Here is a 14,446-nt window from a genome sequence, read left to right on the forward strand (position 1 = left end):
CAATGAAACTGGCTTAATGTGAATGAAAGATATGAAATTACTTTTAAAAAACTTTCTACAAGTCAGTTACTGTAAGTAAGGGTAATGACTTCATTTTTGGAGAGTGCCTCTATACATTCTTATCAATAATGTTAGAACCAAAAAGGGTTTTACAGTCTGATGATTTAGCAGAACCTTTTGAACTTTTTAATCTCTAGCTCTTTATAAAACCATCTATGTGCTGGTGCTTTATGGGTGATGAACATGTGTTGCTTATATTTCAGCCCAAATTCAAAAGAAAAAAAAAGAATGATAATAAATAAAGTACTTATATGTAGAACATGAAAATTAAGCCTATTTTTAGAACTGGATTGTGACTATTTTCATGACAATTTTCTTCGAAATTCTCATTACAGTAATGAAAAAAATATTATTTAAATTTGTATAGTCTTTACATATCATGCTAGTATTTGTTGTAATCAATTTAGTTTCTGCTGATTTTAATGTAAAAAAATAAAAATGAATGGTAACACTTTATTTTAGGGATCAGGAATTACACAGAAATTAATGACTAATAATTGGACTTGTAAGGGACTACTTATGGACTTGTTTAGAATTATAAGGTATTTCTTGGGCCTTTATTTGCTGATTTCTTACTCTTGCCTAATTGCCTCTTTACATTTGGCAGATGCTTTTATCCAAAGCAACTTACACTTATTACAGACAATCCCCCCAGAGCAACCTGGAGTTAAGTGACTTGCTCAAGGACACAGTGGTGGTGGTTATGGGGATTGAACTGGCAACCTTCTGCTTATCAGTTCTGTGCTTTAGACCACTACGCCACCACCACTCCTTATTATGTTTCTTTTTTCCTAACAATGAATTTATTAAGTAAAAACAAAATACATCCTTTATTGGTTCTCATTACACTGTGTGAATGTGCGGCTTATAATTATAAAATAAACATTTTTATTTTAGAAGATAGAGTCTTTTGTTGCTTAGTGTAAATAGCAACAAAAAGCATCTTAGCACTAAGTGCAAATAGTGTTAGATGCCATTTGCACCCCTAATTAAATACAGTATAAGGGCATCACTGCAATGTGTTTATTGTGTTTATTTAGAGACCCACAGGCACCCTACACCAACCCCTAACCCTAAACCTAACCCTAACCTTCCCTGCTTTGTTGAAATACTAAATGCATTCTACATATATTTTATACTTGTCAGCCGCACATTGACACAGAGTAAGAACATATAGAGGATGTAATTTGCATTGTACTAGCTACAGATATGTTTTGTTTTTAGCTAATAAATTCATTGTTATGACAAAAGCAAATGTAAAGGGGCTATAAAGCAAGAATAAAGGCTTAATAAATACTTTATAATGCCAAACTAGTGACTTACAAGTGTAATTATTAGTCACGAAATACTGTCTAATTTATGACCCCTAAAATAAAGTGTCACCAAAAAAATGATAATAATTGTGTCCAGACAGAAAGATTGTCAGGGTACGTTTACACGACAACGATGTACTAAAAACGGAAAAGTTTTTCCTTTGCATTTTTGAAAAGTTTCGCGTAAAGACGACAACGTTGTCAAAACGATCCCCGTTCACACTGATCTGCGAAAACGACTAAAAACGCTGTATTATGCATGCCAGTCACTTTCTAAAGAAACACTACACGCCTGTGCATATAAGCATTCTTCCACAGAGCGGTGAATACAAATAATGAAGATGGCAAAATTTGTCTGGACGGATGATGAGGTTGCATAATTACTACAATTACTTTGCTAGAGAAGCGTCAATAAACTCAAAATCTTGAGCAGCACAAACACAGTCCTGTAGTCCGTCATTGTAGTTTTGAATTTCTCGTTCAAAGAGAGGTCTTGTGTACACTGGATCTAACATGCATTTTCACTGCCTCATGTTTTCATATTCTAAGCGTATCATTGAATACTGTACATGGCATCACATCTCTGTCTATAGGCTATATACATAAACGGTGGGTGAATGAATTGCAGGGTAAAGGTACATCAAATAAAATTAAGTAAATAAATAAATAACATTTAAAATACAAATACATTTTTCACATCTGAATCCATACATTAATTTCAAGATTTTCAAATTGCAGGTTCTGCCTACTGTACAATGTTCACTCTCCATACAAAACACTCCAAATGAATAAATTGTTGATTATTATTTGCACAGACACCAGTATTCATATTATACATCTCAAATTGATGCCTATCAATCCATAATTCTTTATATAACACGTAATACACGTGCGCATGACATCATCGTTTTCACAAATTTGTGTTTTTGTATGTTTACACGGAGACTATAACAGCATCGTTTTCAAAAACTTGCACTTTGAAACCCGTTTTCAAAGGTTTGCGTTTTCAGGCACCAAAACGCCGTTGTGAAAGGAAACATCTGTATTCTTTACAGCAATGAGAATTGGGGGTAAATGTGTTTAATGGTTCTAAAATTGTCTTTATTCTAAAGATAATTTTTTTATTCTTTCTTTTGATTCTGGGGTAAAATATTTCCGGGATATGTTGTTTGTTAGATTCACCATTAAAGAACCCAGAAACCAATACACTGATCTGAAGAAATGAAACATTATTTAATCTCCAAAAAACCATAAAGCACAACTCAAGAACCCAATACACCCTAACTGATGTTGTTTTCCTCTGTGTGAACACATGGCTGTGTGTCGCGCTGTAGACGATCATTCTCGAGTGATCCTGCAGCCAATGGAAGACGACCCCTCCTCCGACTACATAAATGCCAACTACATTGATGTAAGTGGCGATGCCGCCTCCTCCTCCATTGGCGAACGTGTGAGAACCGTCTCTCCCTCCCTCGTATGTGAGGTCTTTTATGCATGCCTCAACTATACACAATTTAAAGCTTTCTTTTCTTCCTTGTTGGAGGTGCTTGCTGACTCACTGACATTGTTGTGCTCTCTCTCACTCTTATGCGGTTGATTTTGGGGCGGTAGATTTGGCTGTACAGGGATGTAAGTATCATATTCAGACACACCCACACCCCAGCCCTCTCTGTCTCACCTAATGATGCCCTAAAGCCCATCTGCATGGAGTCTGCTTGTGCAACCCCGCCCCCCCCCCCCACCCCACCCCACCCCACCCCACCACCACCAGAACACACACACACACACACACACACACACACACACGCACACACATGTAAGGCTTTATTCTGTTGCTTTTCTTCATGCTGTGTGTCCATCCGCTTTGCTCATGTTGTGGTCTCCATGCAACTAACATCCCTGGCCTGTGGTTTATTTAATACTCATGATTTTGTTGTTATTGTTTTATTTTACTTTTTTGGAGGGTTTTATTTTTTGGTATGATGTTGAGTCTCGTGTGTAAGTGTGCTGTCTGTTGAGTTGGCAAGCTAAAAGTTTATCTGACAATAAGAAAAAACTGTTAGAAAATATGCAATAATTATTAATTGCCGATATGACGTAGCCCTGGAGTTTTTGCACAGAAAACGTCCTGGTTACTTTCGTAACCTCCATTCTCTGATGGAGGGAACAAGACGTTGTGTCGATGTAATGACACTAGGGGTCACAATTGGGAGCCCCAAACACCCCTGCTTTTTTGAAAAAAGGCCAGTGAGAATTGGCGAGTGGAATTTGCATGCCACTCCCCTGGACATACGGGTATAAAAGGAGCTGGTATGCAACCACTCATTCAGGTTTTGTGCTGAGGAGCCGAGACCAGGTCCCGGCCATTTCAGCGGGTAGTTCAGCATTGTGGCAAGAGGGACACAACATCTCGTTCCCTCCATCAGGGAACGGAGGTTACGAAAGTAACCAGGACGTTCCCTGTCTGTCACTCACTCGACGTTGTGTCGATGTAGTGACACTAAGGGTCCCTATACAAAATGCCACAACTAGCTGAACTGTGTTGCGTGAACTGGCGGTGTGTGACGGGCAGACTGCTGTGTGCCTCGTAGCCAGTGCACCAGGCCGTCACGTAACCTCCCCCAATTCTCTTATGAGCATTGAACGGTCCATCAGGAACAAGTCGACTGCCCAACTACAGGGACAGGCTAGCCCAGCCGAGGCCTCTTTTCCCTCTCTTTTCTCCCCAAAAAGAGTGGAATTTGTTAACAGACTGGGAGCCATTAGTGTCTGCGTCGGGAGGTGTCGCTCCCAAGGGGAAGACACCGCGGCGACCACACCCCACCCAAAAAGAAGGTGGGGGGTATTTTGAGTGGAATACATCACATGGTCTTACCGAGTCGGAAGTATGTCATGTGGAGAGGTCCCATGGTTGGTTGCATGGCGACCGGGGGCAGAGGGGCCTCTGTCCAAGGAAGACGCAGTTTGCCATCAGGGAAACAATTTTTGCGGAAGATATCACATGGGGTACCAGGTTCTTCGGGGAACCAGCAAATGTGGAGCACCTACCTCAGTACAGGGGCTCATTAGCGCACGTATTGGGCCGGTCAGCGAGTTTCTCCGCAAACTCAGCTGCCAGAGGGCTAAGGAGGAAAGTCATCCAGGGATCACAGTCTGTGAACACGACTGGGAGTCAAGAGTGCACGTCTTCACCTCAAGGGAGGGGAAAGGCACTATGCGCAAGTGGTACACCCGGCCAGTTGTCCCGGAACTTACCTGCTCGTGCCTGCCAATACACGGGCCAAGCCCGGCTCAACCCGGAGATTGTAGAACCTCGCAAAGGTGTTGGGTGTTGCCCAGCCCGCTGCTCTGCAGATGTCTGCCAAAGAGGCGCCACTGGCCAGGTCCCAGGAGGCCGCCACACTCCTGGTGGAGTGGGCTCGTAACCCCACAGGCGGTGGCACGTCCTGAGCTTGATATGCCATCATGATGGCGTCGATGACCCATTGGTCCTCTGTTTGGAGACAGCGCTTCCTTTCCACTGTCCACCAAAGCAAACAAAGAGCTGCTCAGAGCTTCTAAGGCTCTGCGTGCGTTCCAAATATATGCGTAAAGCTTGCACCGGACACAGCAACACCAAGGCTGGGTCTGCCTCCTGATGGGGCAGCGCTTGCAGGTTTACCACCTGATCCCTAAAAGGAGTCGTGGGAACCTTGGGCACATAGCCCAGTTGGGGTCTCAGGATCACGTGAGAGTAACCCGGACCGAACTCCAGGCACGATTCGCTGACGAGGTCCCATGAGGGGACGAGCCGTGGTCTGGAGGGATTCAACCTAGCACCTCTCAGGAACCTGATGATCAAGTTGTGCTTCCCCAAATACTTACCATCTACTGCATCATGATGCGCCGAAATAGCAGCTACATACACCTTCAGGGTGGAGGGGGACAGCTGCCCCTCCAGCCTCTCCTGCAGGAAGGAAAGCACTGATCCGACTGCGCATCTCTGGAGGTCTTCGTGTCAGGAAGAACACCACTTAGCGAACAGACGCCACTTCAAGGCATAGAGGCGCCTCATAGAGGGAGCCCTAGCCTGAGTGATCGTGTCTACCACCGCGGGTGGTAGGCCACTTAGGTCTTCCACGTCCCATCCAAGGGCCAGATGTGGAGATTGCAGAGGTCTGGTCGTGGGTGCCAGATGGTGCCCCATCCCTGAGAAAGAAGGTCCTTCCTCAGGGGAATTCAGCGGGGGGGTTGGGGGGCTGTTGTGAGGAGCGTGAGATCCGAGAACCATGTCTGGGTGGACCAGTAGGGTGCTACTAGGATGATCTGCTCCTCGTCCTCCTGGACCTTGCAGGGTCTGTGCAAGTAGGCTCACTGGGGGAAACATGTATTTGCATAGTCCAGGGGGCCAGCTGTGTGCCAACGCATCTATACTGAGGGGTGCCTCAGTCAGGGCGTACCAAAGCGGGCAAAGCGGGCAAACAGGTCTACCTGTGCTCAACCGAATCGACTCCAAATCAGCTGGACCACCTGAGGGTGGAGTCTCCACTCTCCCCTTAGGGTAACCTGACGTGACAGCGTGTCCGCTGCGGTGTTGAGGTCACCCGGGATGTGATTGGCTTGTAGCGACTTGAGGCGCTGCTGACTCCAGAGGAGGAGACGGCGGGCGAGTTGTGACATGCAATGGGAGCATAGACCGCCTTGGCGGTTGATGTACGCTACCGATGCTGTGTTGTCCGTCCGGACCAACACATGCTTGCCCTGGATCAAAGGCCGAAACCGCAGGGCAAGCAGTACTGCCAACATCTCTAGGCAGTTGATGTGCCAACGCAGCCGCGGGCCAGTCCAGGAGCCAGCGGCTGTGTGCCCGTTGCATACAGCACCCCAGCCCGTCTTGGAGGCGCCTGTTGTAACCATGACGCACCTGGAGACCTACTCTAGGGGAACCCCTACCCGTAGAAATGCAAGATCAGTCCAAGGGCTGAAGAGGCGGCGACAGATCGGTGTGATGGCCAAGCAATGTGTCCCGCGGTGCCATGCCCATCTCGGGACTCGAGTCTGAAGCCAGTGCTGAAGCGGTCTCATATGCATCAACCCGAGCGGTGTGGCTGCCACTGAAGATGCCATATGCCCCAGGAGCGTCTGAAAAAGTTTCAGTGGAACCGCTGTTCTCCGCCTGAACGCCTTCAGACAGTTCAGCACCGACTATGCGCGCTCGTTCATGAGGCGCGCTGTCATCGAGACTGAGTCCAACACCAGACCGAGAAAAGAGATGCTCTGAACCAGGGAGAGCTTGCTCTTTTCCCAGTTGACCCGAGGCCCCAGTCGGCTGAGTTGCTGGAGCACGAGGTCCCTGTGTGCGCACAGCAACTCTCGAGAGTGAGCTAGGATTAGCCAGTTGTCAAGATAGTTGAGGATGCGGATGCCCACTTCTCTTAGCGGGGCAAGGGCAGCCTCTGCGACCTTTGTGAAGACACGAGGGGACAGGGACAGGCCGAAGGGGGGGACCTTGTACTGGTATGCCTGGCCTTCGAAGGCAAACCGCAGGAAGGGTCTGTGTCAAGGTAAGACCGAGATGTGAAAGTACGCGTCCTTCAGGTCTACCGCCGTGAACCAATCTTGATCCCGGATGCTCGCTAGAATGCGTTTTCGACGCCCTTGGCAACGAGCAGACGGGGTGCGGGGTCTTGAGCCGCACCGGGGCAGGATGTGTTGTATGGCCTCCGTCTGCTGCTTCACCACTGAGAACTACTGGGCAAAGTCCTCGACAGCCAACCTGGGAGATGGGGGCGTCAAAGAACCGTGCCTTGTCAGCCTCGCGCATCTCAACCAAGTTGAGCCAAAGGTGGTGCTCCTGGACCACCAGGGTGGACATCGCCTGCCCGAGAGAACGCGCCGTGACCTTCGTCGCCCGGAGAGCGAGGTCGGTTGCCGAGCACAGTTCGTGCATCAATCCCGGGTCAGAACTACCCTCGTGCAGTTCTTTTAGCGCCTTGGCTTGGTGTACTTGCAGGAGAGCCGTGGCGTGCAAGGCGGAAGCGGCTTGTCCAGCGGCACTGTAGGCTCTAGCCATCAGGGATGACATAAACCTGCAGGCCCTGGATGGGGGTTTCGGGCACCCACGCCAGGTGGTGGCGCTCTGCGGACACAAGTGCACCACGAGTGCCTTATTCACCTGGGAGATCACGAATACCCCCTAGCTGCTCCACCATCAAGGATAGCGAGAGCGGGGGAGCTGAAAGACTGGGACCGGGCAGTAAAAGGTGCCTCCCACGATCTTGTCAGCTCCTCATACACTACTGAGAAGAAAGGAACGGGGTCGGGCGTGGCTGTGGGCGGCGCCCCGAGCCCAGGAACCAATCATTGAGCTGTGAGGGTTCAGGGGAGAGCAGAGGGTTCCACTCTAGCCCGATGCTCGTGGCCGCCTGCGAAAGCATGTCCGTCATTTCCACGTCGGCCTGGGACTGGGTGACCATTCCCGAAGGAGGAAGCCCAGTCGAAGCCTCTGCGTCCGACTGGAGGAGCCCGCTCTCCGATGCTGAGCTCGATAACTTGTCTTCTTCCCGGGCTCCGAATGAGATGTCGAACTCACCCTGAGACGAGCCAGCGAACTTGTCCGAGTGCCTGACTGGAGCAAGCGAGCGTGCTGGGGAATGGGAGGTCCGTGGGGGGATACCCGGCTGAGGTGGTCCCATTGAGGTCCCCGAATCGCCCCCAGTGCTAACCGGCATGGCCTCATACCCGTAGGTAGAAGGACCGAGGAGGGGAACCGCTGGGGTGGCTTGCTTTCTTACGAATGCAAGCCGCGACCGCAACGTTGCCATGGTCATGTTCTCGCAGTGAGGACAAGTCCCATCCATGAACAGTGTCTTCGTTTGGGCAGCGCCCAGACACAAAAGACAGCGATCGTGGCCATCAGAAGTGGAGAGATATCGACCACAACCAGGAATAACACACAGACGGAAAGGCATCTTTAAAAAGATGTTCCGTGTGTTCCACTCTTTTAGAAGAAAATATACTCTTTTTTTTTAGAATATACTCTTTTAGTTGTTTCTGCTGAAGCGCCAGGGGCGTTCTCTGCACTCCGCGGGTGCAGAGGGGGAGAAGCCACTAAAATGCGCCGTAGAATCCAGTAGATGAGGTGAATGAACTTTGCGGATGAATTCAGCTTCAATGAATAGAAACGCTCGGCTCCGAAGAGAAAATCTGAATGAGTGATTGCATGTCAACTCCTTTTATACCCGTATGTCAGGGGGAGTGGCATGTAAATTCCACTCGCTAATTCTCATTGGCCTTTTTTCGAAAAAGCAGAGGTGTTTGGGGCTCCCAAGAGTGACCCCTAGTGTCACTTCATCGACACAATGTCGAGTGAGTGACAGATAGGGAACATAATATATTAAACCAATAAAAAACACATAAAATTAAAATGGATTAATCTCAAGCTAACTTAATATTATTAAATTACATTTTTTGCAGCCCCCATCATTAATGTTTCTTTTTTATAGTATTAATTGTTTCTTTTTATTTACTTATTCATGTATTTCACTTAATCATTATTTGCTGTCTTGTTTCTCTTGCAGGGATACCAAAGACCCAGCCATTACATAGCAACTCAAGGTAAAAGAGGAATATTTAGTTTGAATAAGCTTACATAAATTCATCTTTTCATCATTGCCAAGAATCTTGAACATTAGAAACCAAGGCTGTCAACTGATTAAATTTTTTATCGAATTAATTACATGGTGTGCCAATTTATTATTCGAATTAATCATATACATAAATATTTGCTGAGAAAGCCCCTCAAATAACAATAATTCAATATATAATGATTAAATAATTATAAATGGTTATATTTAAATTATATATAAAACATATAAAAAATGATAATACAGATAATTAAAATGCATTACATTATTTTGGCACACAAGTGAAGCATTAAAAAAGACAATACAAAAAGTGGCTTTAGAATGCAATATTTAGTTTATTTGCATATTATTGAATATAAAAGACAATCATTGGCCTACAGTTCACAGCAATCCATTTTGCAGCTGAATTCGTCAATCAGTCTGAGATTTATTATAAGGGCTTGTTTAAGGATGTGTCAATGAACACCTGCTTCAGACGGACGCTTTTGGAGCGTCTCGGTTGCATTGCATCATAGACGTACCGTTTTTAGGTCGCTGTGTTAAGTTAAACGAAATTTGAAACTTAGAAAAACACGTCTTGAGATCCCTGCATTCGGATTTGCTCTCCACAAAGCTGTGTTTGTATGCAAGAACATGTTGTCATCTTGTGATGTCTGCTCTCGGTAAGTGTGGTTTGTTCTCTGTCTGTTTGAAATGCACGTTTCTTATACAGCGAGTTTCTCTTACTGCCCCTGGAGAAAACAGGTGGTACTACAAGCTTGAATTGCTCAGATATAAGGAATATTCCTTATTACGGTCCGGGGTTAATTGCGTTCATTTTTAACGTGTTATTTTTTTATATAATGAATCGCACTGAATTAATGTGTTAAATTGACAGCCCTATTAGAAACACTAAAACATTTCAAGATGTTAGAATACGATAAGCATTTGCTCATTGTCGATGAAATGTCAATATTTGTACAAACATTTGAGAAATATCATAGACAGCGGATTTTAAATTCATTTTTAATCAGAAGGTTCGTAAAAACATCTGCTGAATCATCTATCGTCATTCTAACAATCCACACTGAACATTTTAAGCAAACTCTGTAAAAATTATGCAGATATGGAAAAAATGTCTTGCAAATGTACGAGTGCTATCATTGACATAGACAACATGCCCATTTAGACAATAAATTGCCAAAATACAAATTATATACCACAAACATAAAACAAATATCACCCAAAGCTGTCATTAGTATGACACGGTGCATGAAATATTGGTGGAAATGAAACAGAGATTTACAGATGATTAAATAAAACTCTGGAAATTAAATCTGTTTGTTTTTTGTTTTTATTATTTCATCTGACCACAGGTCCTGTCCACGAGACGGTGTATGACTTCTGGAGGATGATCTGGCAAGAACAATCGGCCTGTATCGTCATGGTAACCAACCTTGTGGAGGTGGGCCGGGTATGTCACTATACTGCCTGCTGAGGGGCCGTTTTGTGTTTTTGTGCTCTGTGATGTGACTTGAAGGCCCCTGCGTGCTCAAACCTTTTGAAGAGTGAGCGAGAACTAGATCATATTTCACAACATCTGCTGGGCAAACTGATGAATTCTTTCTGGATCACATTTAACCCCAATATCAGAAAACAAAAGAAAACAATAAGAAATTATATTTCATGTAGGACCACTAGGAACTTCTGCTTTGTGACATTATTTTCATTACGATTAAGCACATTTCGTAATACAGTTCTTAATAGTAAATTGCCTGCTTTTAACAAAAAATCACTAATGCTAATAGGGTGATTTTCATGAAGCCTGTCAAGAAAATGTCCTTGCCCTATTTTACTTAAAAATCAAAAGAAACAAATATGAAATAATTTTTTGCATAAAGAAAATGAAGTTTACATGTAGGACCCATTAAGATTTTTTTTCAGGCACATTTTACCTTCCAATTCTTACTAGCGTAATGCATCTGGAAGTTTACTAATTTTTACGGTAACTCTTTACAGTAAATTCCATTTGTTAACATTAGTTAACATGAACTAACAATGAACAATACTTTTACAGCATTTATTAATCTTGGTTAATATTAATTTGAACACTTAGTAGCTTAATACATTTTTAAAATCAAAGTTGTATATGTTAACATTAGTTAATGCATTATGAACTAACAATAAACAATTGTATTTTTATTAACAAAGATTAATAAATGCTGTAAAAAAATATATTGTTCTTTATTAGTTCATGATACCTAATGCATTAACTAATGTTAACAAATGAAACTTTAACTATTCCCATTGTTTTCAATGGTAATTTTCATTACCAATTTTTTTTTTCTGTAAAAAAAAAAAGAAAAAGAATGCTGTTGTAGATTGTTTTTCTTTTTTAATTAAAATCAGCAAAAATGAAAGGCAATACCAAGGAAGTACTAATGTGATTTAATAAATAATTCAGATTATATATATAAATATATATATATACTACATTGTGGTTATGAGATGTGTGTAACTGTCCTGAAAATAATGTCACAATGTAAAAAAAAAAAAAAAAAAAAGCCGAATCGCCCTAAAATAGACTTAATTTTCTATATTCAAAAAATATTTATATCTTTATTAATATTTTTTTAATTTTGGAGTTAAATAGGACCAGGATATTTTCTCTCTCTATATATACTGTATATTGTTTCAATTATTATGTACATATATAAAGTACAGTTGTTGTACTGCTTTTATTTTATGATCATTTAAAAAAAAACATTTTAAACTAAAATTCTACGAATTACCCAAACACTCAGGGTCTGTTCGTTAAAATCTTAAAGTGATAGACAAGAGGACACTTCTCAAAGGGTTGAAGCATGTTTATGGATGTGTTGCATGTTCTTTTGCATGATTGTGGACATTGTTAAATTATATCGTTATGTACAAGTGAGTGCATTTGAAATTATTTCACAGCAGTCTTTATAATCACATTGTTAATGGGGCATCAAGGATTGAACACAGTACTTAAGGTTGATATTGACACTTTGTGTGTTTGTTTTTTAAATAAAACATTTGAAAAATATCTGACTGCTGTGAATCAAGGCATCATTGTACTGCTTTGCATAATAAATGTTATGTGTTTACAACAAGTACTAAAAAATATATTTATGGAACATACAAGTTTTATTGGCAGTGCATGTGATCAGTAGACCGTATGTATGTCTGCTCTGTATTCTACATTTAATTGGTCTGATCCTCCTGTAGGTAAAATGCTACAAGTACTGGCCAGATGACGCTGAAGTTTATGGAGACTTCAAAGTGACGTTTGTGGAGGTGGAACCACTTGCAGAATACGTTGTCAGGACTTTCACTCTAGAGAGGGTGAGATTATTTTGACATTATTTAAGCTTGTATTATGTCCTATCTTCAATCTAACAAGACCTACCTTACAATCGTTACTAATATATTTATGGCAAATCTCTTAGTTCCCTATCTGTCACTCACTCGAAATTGTGTCGATGTAGTGACACTAGGGGTCACACTTGGGAGCCCGAGACACCTCTGGTCTTTGATAAAAGGCCAATGAAAATTGGCGAGTGGTGTTTGCATGCCACTCCCCCGAACATACGGGTATAAAAGGAGCTGGCATGCAACCACTCATTCATATTTTCTCTTCGGAGCCGAACGGTCGATGTTTACTGAGCTGACTGTTCATTCACCTCTGCTGGATCTGACGGCGCATTTCAGCGGCTTCTCCCTCCTCTGCACTGGTGCACTGCAGAGAACGCCCCTGGGTGCTTCGGCAGAAAAAAGAGAGTATATTTTCCTAAAAGAGTATATTTCTCTAAAAGAGCGGCACACACGGAATGTCTTTTGAAAGACACATCTTTTAAAGATGACTTTCCGTTTGTGTGTTATTTCTGGTTGCGGTCGTTTCCTCTCAACTTCAGACGGTCACGATCGCTGTCTTTCGTGTCTGGGCGCAACCCATGTGGAGACAGCTTTCATGGATGGTTCATGTACTCACTGCAAGAACATGACAATGGCAACGTTGTGGTCGCGGCTCACTTTCATAAGAAAGCAAGCCACCCTAGAGGCTCCCCGCCTCGGTCCTTCTACCTACGGGTATGAGGCCAGTGCGGCTAGCACTGGGGGCGATTTGGGGACCCCAATGGGACCACCTCCGCCGGGTATCCCCCCACGGACCTCCCATTCCCCAGCACGCTCGTCTGCCCCGATCGGGCTTCCGGATGAGTCCACCGGCTCATCTCACGGCGAGTTCAACCTCTTGTTCGGAGCCCGCAAAGCTGATGAGCTCTCGAGCGCAGCATTGAGCTTGTCCAGTCAGACGCAGAAGCCTCAGCTGGGCTCCCCCTTCGGGGACGATTGCCCAGTCACAGGCTGATGCGGAAATGACGGACATGCTTTCCCAGGGGGCCACGAGCATCAGGCTAGAGTGGAACCCTCCGCTCTCCCCCAAACCCTTGCAGCTCGATGATTGGTTCCTGGGCTCGTGGCGCCACTCAAAGCAGCCACGCCCCGCTCCAGTACCTTTCTTCGCGGAAGTGCACGAGGAGCTGACAAAATTGTGGGAGGCACCTTTTACTTCCCGGTCCTGATTTTTCAGCTCCCCCGCCCTCACTACCCTCGATGGCGAGGCGGCCAGGGGCTATTTGGCAATTCCCCCGGTGGACAAGGCGCTCGTGGTGCACCTATACCGCAGAGCGCCGCCACCTGGTGCGGACACCCAAAGCTCCCATCCAAGGCCTGTAGGTTCACGTCGTCCCTGATGGCCAAAGCCTACAGTGCTGCTGGACAAGGCACCTCTGCCCTGCATGCCATGGCTCTCCTGCAGGTCCACCAAGCCAAGGTGCTAAAAGAACTGCACGAGGGTAGTTCCACCCCAGATTTGATGCAGGAAATGTGCTCAGCGACCGACCTCGCTCTCCGGGCGACAAAGGTCACGGTGCGGTCTCTCGGGCGGGCAGTGTCCACCTTAGTGGTCCAGGAGCGCCACCTTTGGCTCAACCTGGTCGAGATGGGAGAGGCCGACAAAGCACGGTTCCTTGCTGACTCTATCTCCCAGGTTGGCCTATTCAGCAACACCATCGAGGACTTTGCCCAGCAGTTCTCAACGGTGAAGCAGCAGAAGGAGGCTCTCCGGCATATCCAGCCCAGGCGCGGCTCAAGATCCCACACCCCACCTGCTCGTCGCCAAGGGCGTCCCCCTGCGGTGACTGCACCAGCTCCATCGCAGCCCGCTCCTTCGGCCCGGCCCCGGCGCGGAGCCCACCACAGGAAGCAGATGCTACCCATCTCACGACCGGCCACCAAGGACCCACGAAAGGCTTCAAAGCGCCCCCAAGATGGGCGACCCAGGGACGATGGAACCCACTGCCTTGGAGCTGGTAAGAAGACCACTCCATCCCCCGGTGGAGGGCCTGGAGGAGAATCTTTTGTTGCCTTTTCATTTGATTTCGC

At 45.2% G+C, this 14,446-nt stretch overlaps 1 protein-coding gene across 3 annotated transcripts in view; it reads left to right on the forward strand.

Annotated features, from left to right (window-relative positions):
• The window catches only part of ptprk (protein tyrosine phosphatase receptor type K), a 297,329-nt gene that overhangs the window by 259,988 nt on the left and 22,895 nt on the right, over positions 1-14,446 (forward strand). For 2 of the 3 annotated variants that reach the window (XM_051644805.1, XM_051644806.1), the window contains 4 exons: positions 2,708-2,784; positions 8,933-8,969; positions 10,354-10,451; positions 12,230-12,346. In XM_051644805.1, coding sequence (XP_051500765.1) covers positions 2,708-2,784; positions 8,933-8,969; positions 10,354-10,451; positions 12,230-12,346 — 329 coding nt within the window. Of the gene's footprint in view, positions 1-2,707; positions 2,848-2,984; positions 3,003-8,932; positions 8,970-10,353; positions 10,452-12,229; positions 12,347-14,446 lie in introns of all 3 variants that reach the window. The other variant, XM_051644804.1, reaches the window with a different exon arrangement.

This window comes from Myxocyprinus asiaticus, chromosome 19 (genome assembly GCF_019703515.2).
Source record: "Myxocyprinus asiaticus isolate MX2 ecotype Aquarium Trade chromosome 19, UBuf_Myxa_2, whole genome shotgun sequence".
Lineage (NCBI taxonomy): Eukaryota > Metazoa > Chordata > Actinopteri > Cypriniformes > Catostomidae > Myxocyprinus > Myxocyprinus asiaticus.